At 36.9% G+C, this 10,863-nt stretch overlaps 2 protein-coding genes across 3 annotated transcripts; one reads left to right on the top strand and one right to left on the bottom strand.

Annotated features, from left to right (window-relative positions):
• The first annotated feature begins 3,754 nt into the window (after positions 1-3,754).
• LOC120264852 (protein ENDOPLASMIC RETICULUM-ARRESTED PEN3) lies at positions 3,755-6,964 on the top strand. The gene is given in 3 exon segments (XM_039272719.1): positions 3,755-4,930; positions 4,932-5,245; positions 6,880-6,964. Coding segments are annotated over 2 exon segments (1,335 nt in total). The 5' UTR covers positions 3,755-3,848; the 3' UTR covers positions 5,185-5,245; positions 6,880-6,964.
• LOC120264850 (ABC transporter B family member 11-like) lies at positions 5,510-10,789 on the bottom strand. 2 transcript variants are annotated; one of them, XM_039272717.1, is made up of 13 exons: positions 10,581-10,618; positions 10,395-10,516; positions 10,250-10,304; positions 9,975-10,150; positions 9,673-9,894; positions 9,367-9,605; positions 8,775-9,300; positions 8,398-8,671; positions 7,518-8,326; positions 7,142-7,408; positions 6,680-6,943; positions 6,207-6,500; positions 5,510-6,015 (listed from the first exon to the last, which is right to left on the bottom strand). In XM_039272717.1, the coding sequence occupies exons 2-13, from the start codon at positions 10,449-10,451 to the stop codon at positions 5,668-5,670; spliced, it is 3,531 nt and encodes a 1,176-aa protein (XP_039128651.1). In that variant the 5' UTR covers positions 10,452-10,516; positions 10,581-10,618; the 3' UTR covers positions 5,510-5,667. The 2 variants fall into 2 exon arrangements, with proteins under 2 accessions (XP_039128651.1, XP_039128650.1); XM_039272716.1 differs by having other exon boundaries at positions 10,395-10,789.
• Between the last annotated feature and the right edge of the window lie 74 nt (positions 10,790-10,863).

Below are 10,863 nucleotides of genomic sequence, written 5' to 3'. Positions count from 1 at the left end.
CTTTTTTTTTCTTATGTTATAATTGTTTATTAAATAAAAATGATAATATTAATAAATCAGTCAATAAGAAAAAAGTTCATAGGGGAATTATTGGTGACAAATTATTAATTAAATTAGAGTTTCTTGGAGACCACTCAATAGCATGTCAACACATGATGCCTGTGATTTTGAGGGCCAAAAATTTTCGCCTTTTTAATTTGTTGAAGTACAATTCAATCAAAATAATATTAATTGATTAATTAATCAAAATGTGCCTTGTTTGGTTGTGAAGCAATTGACTTTTCTTAATCAACTTAAATTATCCAACTTATTGATTGATTAATTAATCATAATTTCTAAAGGGCAAGACATTTATAAATTTTTTTCTTAAATATTTCTTGAATGGCATGTGGATCATATATTGCTTATGTGTTTTCTTGTTAAAAATTTAAAATCAGTGAACTATTATTTTTTTTTAAAAAAAAATAAAAGAATATGATATTCAAAACATCCAAGTATGTTATGCATAAGAGGCCTGATTTGATTTCATTTGATTAGACTTTATGAAGCTACACCATCCATGTCATACAAACATATGTACTTTGTAACATAAGTTTTATATATACAACCAACAAGAAAGCATGTAATTAAAGACTTTGTTTTTTTTAACTAATAGGCGATAAGCGGCCCGTTGAAAGAATTATCAAATAGACTAACAGATCAGTTACAGTAACTCACAAACTTCATAAGAAAATTCTCCTATCTTGCAACCCTAGAAGGATAAAACCACTATTTCTCCCATATTCAACCCACACCTATGTCTCGTGAACAGTACAAAAACAGTACTAGGCTCTAAGTGTACAGTGTAATAACACTACATAAACAGTACTACTGGAGAAAGGATTCAAATTTTTTTTTCTTTTTTTTTTTTGTATTTTTATGTCATACCATTAAGCTATTGAATGGTTGACAGACAAAAATTCATTCTTAAAAAAAACAAAAAATAAAACCTTTAATAATTAAGGCACCTGTTAATCATTTAGGGAGATAATCAAGTAAGAAGAAAAAAAGGACTAATAAACGATATAAACAAAATTTTCTATGCATGCATGCATCATCTAGAAAGTTTTTTTTAAAGTAATACAAGAAATAAAAATCTAAAGAATAATCAAAAGAGAATGGAATCAAACATTGAAATGTCTATAACACAAATTTGATTGAACATCTAGCTTTAAATGAAATAACAAGATAGCATGTAAATAAATCTGTCTTCATTTTTATTTTAAAAAAGGTGAAAAAAACAGGAAAAAAAATATAATAACAACTACAACAATAACTAATTTTGTTTATATATTTAATATTTTATAGAAGCAATATTTTAAAATGTACATGATAAAAAGAAACCTAAGTTTTGAATAGTTTAAATTCATTCTTTTAGTTTTTTTAAATTGCAAAAGAATTCAATTTTTATATTTTAAAATTAATATTAAAAAATTGCATTTATAGTTTTAAATATTTTGTAAAACAAATACAGAACACTTATATAGGAAAAAAAAACCCACCACGACAATAACTGAATTGAAAAAAACACTTGATAATTTAAGATAATTTAAGATTAATGGTGGAATTATAAAATGTGCGGTTTTAGTGCTTTGTAATATTTAATATATATATATTCTAGACCTGACTTGATTAGTTGATTGAATTAAAAATATTAAATATTATGGATATGCTTGTGCAAATCTCATCACTGGTGACATCACAAACATTGATTTTAGAGAAAAAAACATCTTTTTTATCTCAAAGCTAATAATTTTTAGTTATTTCAAGTTGGATTATGATAATTGAGGCGAAGCTATCTTGCTTAGACAATGAAGCACTTTTTTTTTTTCAAACATAAATTATGGTTGATATTGACTTAAACCTACTAATACTAATAATAATATTCAAATTAAAAAAAAAAGCAAAGGAAAAAAAGAAAGGTTCAAGCTTAGAATTTTATTCCCACCAAATTCTTGGGAGCTTTTGTTATTTCAATCCTTATTTTTGCTTCGCTTTTCACACCGTGTACCTACTCAAAGCCAAAAACAGAAGGGTCACATAATTTTAGCTTTGCTAGCTTTTCATATTTCTCCTTGAAATCCGGGTTAAAAAAAAAAACATTAATTTTGGTGTTTCTTTGAAACCAATATCCACGTACTATCAAAACCATTAAGTCATTAACTCCTCCCTCGCTCCAATATGCATGTGCACGGAGTTAATATATCAAGCTGCCTATCGCTAATTAATTCAGTTCAAATTCATCTCTCAACAAAAACACGAACATCTTATGAAAAATTAGTATAAAAAAATCTTATGAAAAATTAGTATAAAAAAAACAATAGGTCATTAGCAATTTAGCATGATCGTGGCTTGCTAAACTTTATTTTATTACAAATGAATTAGATAGCTCAATTCTATTAGTATATTGTGTTTCTTTTTATTTTTTTAGTATCAATAGATCAATTTGTCATTTAAATGATGGTGACTTGCTAAACTTTATTTCATTACAAGTGAATTAGGTAACTCATTTCTATTAATATATTGTTTTTTTCCTGCTTCTTAGTATTAATAAATCAATTGGTCATTAACCTGATGGTGGTTTGCTAATTTTTACTTTATTACAAATGAATTAAGTAGGTAAAGTAGCTCACTTTATTAGTATATTATGTGTATATTTTTTTCTTTCTTACTATTTCTGATGATTTTTTGTGGTTTATCTATTTTTATTGAAAAAAAATACTACGTGATTGTTTTTTTTTTCAAAATTTACATAATTTTTTAAAATATTTTACTATTTTTTTAAGTTAAAATTGTTTTTTCCCTAACAAAATCTTAGGTGTAGTCTGTGTAGAAAATGTAATATTGTTGTTTTAATCTGGTTAAACAATAATAATCAAGGGTTTATAGACATAAACTCATGTTTAAAAGTTTTTTGAAGAGTGGTAATAAAAGATTTTAAAAGTTCTGTATAATTATTTAAAAGTTCATATAATGTTTTTTAATAAATTGAAATTTTTCATGGGAGTATATACAACAAAAACATATTAAATGTTATAAAAAAATAAATAAATTGAGACACAAGCAATTATTTTAATGTGAAGTCCTTTATTCCTAAACTATAAAAGAAATTTTTTTTAATCTAGAATAAAATCATTTTACTCATTAAAAAGCTCATTCTCAGTCAGACATCATCATGAATCAGATTATTTTTAAAATAACACATAATTTTTAATTCTCAACCGCATTAAATTAATTCATTAAAAGCATACATTGCATGCAGACCAAAGTAGAGATTCTCAAAATCTTACCTTTTTGGGGAAAACATCAAATTGTAATTTTTTATTTTTTAAAGCTTAGTTTGCAATGCAAATTTGAATGTTGTCTTCCATTTTCATTGGATTTAGAGCCTGATGACTTATTTTATGTGAATAATAATAATAATAATAATGATAATAATAATAATAAGAAGAAGTAGTTAATAACCATGTGAATAAACAAACTATTATGGTCAAACACACTGGCACTAACAAAAATTATTTTTTTATAAGTAAACATTTGATAATTTTTAAAAACAGCAAAAAAAAAAAACATTATTTATTTTTAAAATAAACTAATTTCAATATAAAATGGGGTTTTTTTGGTAATTTACGTTGTGATAAACTTGGATAAGGCCTTTAATCCAAAACTTATCCACGAATAAGAGTTTATTCCGCTTTCTTCTATTACTGGGCCGATGTATTTTGGGCCATCAGCCCATTTATTAGCCCAAAACCAGGCCCACTTGATTTACGTTAATTTTCTTAAAATATAAAAAAAAAGAAAAAAAAATGGAGAAGGATCCGAACTCCAGGATGAAGCTCAACGTCGGCGGGAAGCTCTTCGAGACCACGCCGGCCACCATCGGAACCGCCGGACAAGCCGCCGCCGGGAGGTACAGCGATCCCCTCTTCATCGACCGTGATCCCGAGCTCTTCTCCCTCCTTCTCTCCACCCTTCGCTCCAATCGTCTTCCCTTCACCGCCTCTCGCTTCACCAAGCGAGCTCTGATCGATGAATCCATCTATTATGGTGTTGAATCCCGCCTCCGCTCCTCCATGGCTCCACCGCCCTTCGTCGGCATCGACGCTGGGCTCGCCACCACCATTATCCCTGCGTCCCATGCTTTCCCCACCGCCATCGCCGCTGGATCACACGACGGAGCTCTCTGGATTGCCCATGGAGGCCAGATTTCTTCCTATGATTGGAGTCTCACCCACTTCGGCACCATCCGGACCCATCTCGATGATATCACATCCATCCGCCGCCTCTCGCCGGAGGTGGCAGTCATCGGTTCTCTAGACTCCCCTGGGCTTCACTTCTACGAGATCTCCAGTGGCCACCATCGTGGATCGACCCACTGGTCCGATCCCTCTGATCTGAGGCTCTACAAGGCCCGGGTCACCGCCGTCGTCAGCGACGCGGACATGACACACCCAATCTTTGCTGCTTTCGAAGCTCCGCATAAAGAGAACTGCATCACGGCGGTGGACAGGGTGACCTTGCAGGTCGTGGCCCAGTTCGGGCGTCTAAGTGGGAGCTCGAGCAAGGTGGCGTCGGCGGGGAAGCTGGCCCATTTACCCGATAAGAGTCTGGTGTTCTCGTCGGCTGTGAGCTCCGGAGCATTCGGGTACTCTGGTTACATGAGGCTTTGGGATCCGAGGACAGGGGCAATGGTGTGGGAGACGTGTGAGCCGGGTGGCAGTGGAGGGAGGAGGTTCGGAGACGCGTTTGCTGATGCCGATGTTGGTGTGGAGGAGGGGGCAATCTACAAAGTGTGCTGGAAGTCTGGAGATGTAGCAATGGCGGACATGAGAAGGCTGGGAGATGACCCTTGGGTGTACTTTGAAGGACCCTGGGTTGCTGAACCCGGCCGGCGGTGAGGGTAGTATCTTGCATTGCTATAAGAAGCAGGTATTTGTGGGGAAAGATGAAGGCTTGGAGGTTTGGTCACAGTTGGATGGTCAGTTTAGGAGGAATTATGTGGATGCTGAGGAAGATGCCAAGCGAGGGAACATTAGGATAATGGAAGGTGGTGGTGATCGGTTCTTCTTGAGCAGGGAGAGGATGGAGGGTGTTGAGGTATGGGAGAGCTCTGAATTATCTGGTGCCATTGCTATATGCTGAATCATTCATTTCTGCTCGCAATTCCTCTGCCAAACTCGGAGCTAGAGAAGGAAGGGATGAGGTACAAACGTCATTTCTTTGTATCTGTGATGTGAAAATTGCACATATGACTGAACTTGTGCATGCATTTCTCTTCGTTAGAAGCATCTCAATTGATATATCATGTGATGCTATTGATTTGTGCTAATTGTTTGTTGATTCAAATGTCTCTCATACTCTGTTCAGATTCATTCTGATCTTCTGTTGTTAGATGCATCATTTACTTGGATGGTATAAGAAAGAACACTTTTTTGTTGGCCAAAACAGAAATCTTTGTGTTAAAGCCTTTAATGTAAAGATGGTACTAGATTCAGATTCAGATCTAGAGTCATATACAGTGTATCTTGACAGTCTAGAGTTTAGGTTCATCCATCTGGTAAGAATGCAGATACAGTGGAGATCGCAAACAGGGTAATAGGACGGGTGATATGTGGTTGATATAGGTTAGTGACATGTATGGAGTGCAACTAAGGAGGCGTAAGCGCCATCCTTGATGGTCATCAAATCTTCATGCTTTCCCTTTTCTATGATTATCCCATTTTTAACTACCACAATCAGATCGGCATCTTTGATAGTTGACAGTTGGTGGGCAACAATAACTGATGTTTTCTTTAGCATCACTTTATCAAGTGCATTTTGAACCATTTTCTCAGATTCAGCATCAAGTGCACTTGTAGCCTCATCCAATAGTAGAATCTTGGGTTCTTTAATTATAGCTCGTGCAATGGCTACTCTTTGTTTTTGCCCTCCTGATAACTGAATACCTCTCTCTCCAACTATGGTGTCATAACCCTGCAATTCACCAGGATTCACAAAGAGATAAGCATTCTGATCAAAATCAAGGAGAACTAGTCTTCTTGCAAAGTTGCTTTAGTGCAGAACCCAATCATTCTAATCATACTAAAAATAACTAATCTTCTGATCAATTTTGCGTTAATATATACGTTTGTGGTTTAAAACTTCCAACGACAACATTAACTAACCTGCTGCAATCCACTTATAAAGTGGTGTGCATTAGCTAACTCAGCGGCAACCACTACCTCAGATTCAGTAGCCTCCTCTCCCTTCCCATAGGCAATGTTGGCTCGGATTGTGTCGTTGAACAGAATTGGCTCCTGACTCACCAGACCCATTTGTTGCCTCAACCACTTCACCTGAAATTTTTGTGTCTCAATTCCATCCAGAAGAATGCTGCCAGAGTCAGGGTCATAAAATCTTTGCAACAACGAGATCACTGTCGATTTGCCACTTCCGCTTTCTCCAACAAGTGCAACTGTCTGAAATACTATAATATTAGACCCTATGCCAGGGTTATTCAAACATAGAAAAAATAATTATAAAATTAATTTTTGGATATTATCGCACATCATTTTCTAGAAATAGACGCATAAGTTAGCATTGCAAGGATTCTGAAAGTGAAGGGAAGATATTTGATGTGTTTATAGAGTTGAGTTACCTTCCCTGACTGAACAGTCAAGCAGAGCCCTTTGAGTATTTGGACGTCAGGCCTTGTAGGGTACTTGAAGCAGACATGCTGAAATTCAATGTTTCCCTTTACTTGTTGTAATGTTATCCCAGATTTGTCACCAGAGTGGATCTTAGACTTCCTGTCAAGGATTTCAAACACTGAAGCAGCGGCAGACTTGGCTTTTGCAGCATCAGGCAGTAGAGAGCTTGACTCTGATACTCCGGCTGCTACCAAAGCTAAGACGAAAAACACCTGCGGCAAGGAAACCAAGCGACCAAAACCAAAGCTAAGTATTTTCAAACCAATTGCTTTTGATCAGCTAGAGTGTTGGGCACAATACAATTTCTAGAGCTATCTACAAGATTGTTCAATTTATGATGTTATGGTTTAATCAAATTCTTAGGGGAAAGTACTATCATTCCTCTGGAATCATTGTGTACTGCTGATTACCCGGAAAACTTTTGTATATGTTGTTTTGTCATCCTCTATTAGAGCAGCTCCGACATGGAAGCTGGCTGCATAAGAAGAGAAAAGCAAAAGGAAGGATAATCCGAAACCGATTCCACTTATCAACCCTTGCTTGATGCCTGCATTCCTTGGCCCTTCACATTTTCTCTTGTAAAGTTGCATCACTTTCTCTTCAGCAGAGAAAGATGCTACTGTCCGTATACTTCCAATTGCATCACTTGCCACTTGACTTGCTCCTTCATACATCATCTGCACCAACAGGTCACCATTGTAAACTTCTGAAATGTCTTAAGTTCACAGTTTGATATATCTATGATCAAAACTCTGAGAAAAAGAAATGGTGGTAGAATAGCCAAACCTTGACAGTCAATGTATATTCCTTCATGAGCTTAAGCTGGATCCACCCATTAACACTCATCAGCGGTATCAATGTCAAGATCAAGAGTGCCAATTGCCAGCATGAATACAAAGCAATCACTAAACCAGTGATTAATGTTGCAGCATTCTGAACAACCAGGGAAAGTGCATCTCCAACAAGACTTCGAGCTGCTGCAGCACCAGCTGAAAGCCTAGCTCCAATCACTCCGCTTGAGTTCTCAGGCTCGTCAAACCATCCGACCTCCATATGTATAAGCTTATCAAATGACATCAATCTGATCCTCCTTATCAACTTGGACCCGGCCACAGCAAACAAGTAAGATCTAGCTGGAACTGATACTATTGTTATGAAACTCAGACCCAAAAACATCAGAGACCAAAACTTGTAATTCTTTTGTAGTTCTGTTGCTGGCTCATAAAAACTATGAACTGTGTTTGCCAGGAACATCCCGAAAGTGGGCATTATCATGCCACTGATTACTGCAGCAATGGCACCAAACAGTATGACTAGCAGTTCCGGCTTGTTTAGACGAGCTAGGCGGCTGAGAGGCACTTCTTGTTTTTCCTGTGTTAGTTGCTTGCATTCAGGTTCCTGCAGTTTACTGTCTTGCAAGTCATCTTCTTTAGTAGCCACTCTAAGTGATCGAGAACCGATATTGTCTGAAGAAGTCACCCCTTGTTTCCTATGGCTTGTTTCATTCTGATGATCAAAATTTTCATTGGCTTCTTGCAGGTGTATCAGTTGTGAATACACTCCATCCTTATTCTTGATAAGCTCGGCATGTGAGCCTGCAAATTCATTCGCAAAGACAAGTGAGTGCTTATTTATGAAACTGGATATGTTGACTCACAACCTATACCTTTTTCAATGACGGAACCCCGATGAAGCACAGTGATTAGATCCGCATTCCTCACGGTGCTCAACCTATGAGCAACTATGACAGTAGTACGACTCGCCATAACCTTGTCTAGTGCCTCCTGCACGATCCTCTCGGATTCAAGATCCAGAGCACTTGTCGCCTCATCAAGCAACAATATCTTAGGATCCTTCAGAATCGCTCTGGCAATAGCAACTCGTTGTTTCTCCCCGCCGGACAGCTGCGCACCATGTGCCCCAACCATGGTATCAAGTCCCTGAACATATCATCATCAACATCATTCATTCAATTCTTATAGTATCAAGATAGTTTTCTTTTATGTATTTAGAATTTGAAAGCCTATAAAGATGATTTAGAACCTGAGGGAGTTGCTCAATAAATTTCAAAGCGTTTGCAGACTCAGCTGCAGCTTTAATTTCTTCTATGGTTGCACCATCCTTTCCATAAGCAATGTTATCTTTGATGCTGGAAGCAAAGAGTACTGGTTCTTGACTAACAAGTCCAATTTTCCCTCTAATCCATCTCAATGAGAACTTCTTTATATTAGTTCCATCAATGAGAACTTCACCAGCTTGTGGATCATAAAACCTCTCAATCAAACTTATGACACTAGATTTCCCACTCCCACTCTCCCCAACCAAAGCAACTGTACTCCCACTGGGAATCAACAATGATAAATCAGTGAATACATGTTCATCAGGTCTGCCTGGATAGCTAAAATGAATATCTCGTAGCTCGATATCTCCCCGAATATCAACCGATGATTTTCCAGTAGTGTCATAGCCATCTATCTTCGGTTTTCGATTGATTGTTTCAAACATCTTAAACGCGGCTGCTTGTCCTGCTGCGAAAGCACTTCTACATGGAGATAACTGGCCTAATGACCTGCAGAAATCTCACCAAAGTTAAACATATATATAGAGTTATTCATGTCAAAGATTCACAACTTACTTGGATCCCACAAGGACAAGAACAATGACCCTCATCACATCTCCACCTGTGTAGCCGTTATGCAGTATCATCTTCGAACCAAACCATGTCCCTAAAGCATAACCTGAGTAAACAAGAGCATTAGCTGTGCCCATGCCGATCCCGGCGGCCAATCCCTCAAGAACATTGGACTTGTATGCTGTCTTCAAAGTCATGTTATATTTCATCAGAGCTTGTTTCTCTCCAGTATAAGATACAACCTGAGCCGGAATTTTTCTGATAAGTTTGCTAGATGAGATAAGAGACTAGAGGGAGTGTGCTACTCACTGTTCTAATTGAGGCAATTGTTTGTTCTACAATGTCTGATGCTTCTGAATTTGATGTCTGTGCATTGGCTGCCATTTTAGTTATCATATTAGACATTAGTGCAGTAACAGAGGCAATCAGAGGAATGGCAGCTAGCATAACTAGAGTCAATTGCCACCCATGGACAAATGCTAAAGCAAAGCCTCCAAAGAATGAAGATAAGAGCTGAATGAACTGCCCAACCTATAGAAAAAAAATCGATACCAATTTTCGATATATTCATTCAGAAGAGATGCATGAAATACAATTTAATACAATAAGACCTTTTCACCAATGGCATGGTGGATGAGGAGACTGTCACCGGACATCCTTCCGACAACCTCTCCTGTTCTCATTTCTCTGTCGAAGAACTCGATGTCTTGCCTGAGAATGCTCTTCAAATATATGTCCCTGATTCTCGAAGCTTGTCTTTCCCCTGTGACTGTCCAACATGCCACCTCTACCGACACACACCAAAAAGAACAGACGAGGTTCAAGGTTAATTCTTCAACCATGTTCTAACCGAAAATTTTCCATCAAGAATATCAAGAGTTCTCACGGAGAAATGCCGCCAAACATACTCCAATGCCGAGGTAAACAAACTTCAAAGATGCCTAAATATTTAACATGTGAAAGTTTAGTAGCATGCATGAAATCCTAAAAGGAAGTGATTGGGAAGCAGAATTATCAATTATGCTATTCACCTTTGAAACTTCATGAACAACAATATGAGGGTCTGTATTCTGTCCAAAAGAGTTCATCAGAGTACCAAAGTTTAGTGTCCCAAGTGGAGGTGCCAATCCATTGGCAATGGCAGCAATAGTGCCTACAATCATCAAAGCCAAGTCTATGGAGTCTGCAAATGAGAATAGTTTGTAATAAGGAACAACATTATTCATCTTCTTTGAAACTTGTTGATTGGTTTTTGCTTCCTGTGCTACTGAACAACACATAGTTTCTTGCTCTCTTTTTGGTTCCATTTTCCAGTTTGAGCTGCAACCCAAAGTTCTCAGAATTTAAAAGGCATTCCAAAGGAACACTGCCCTTCTCATTCACTGTTGTTGGTGAAGTACATGCAAGACTAATGCTGTTCTTTAGCACTTTTTTAGAGTCTCACTGTCTCAATGTTGTCAAAATTAAAAGAGAAATTATATAAAACAAAAAAAAAAAAAA

Source organism: Dioscorea cayenensis, chromosome 7 (genome assembly GCF_009730915.1).
Source record: "Dioscorea cayenensis subsp. rotundata cultivar TDr96_F1 chromosome 7, TDr96_F1_v2_PseudoChromosome.rev07_lg8_w22 25.fasta, whole genome shotgun sequence".
Lineage (NCBI taxonomy): Eukaryota > Viridiplantae > Streptophyta > Magnoliopsida > Dioscoreales > Dioscoreaceae > Dioscorea > Dioscorea cayenensis.
This window is presented reverse-complemented; position numbering and strand designations above follow the sequence as displayed.

Bases quoted from the DNA above. Each gene is read 5' to 3' on its own strand.
- LOC120264850 (XM_039272716.1), bottom strand. From the start codon at position 10,670: ATGGAACCAAAAAGAGAGCAAGAAACTATGTGTTGTTCAGTAGCACAG. The intron at 7,409-7,517 runs GTTTGGCTATTC...CTGTTGGTGCAG, and splicing joins AATATACATTGACTGTCAAG to ATGATGTATGAAGGAGCAAG. The intron at 6,944-7,141 runs GTAATCAGCAGT...TCCTTGCCGCAG, and splicing joins CATATACAAAAGTTTTCCGG to GTGTTTTTCGTCTTAGCTTT.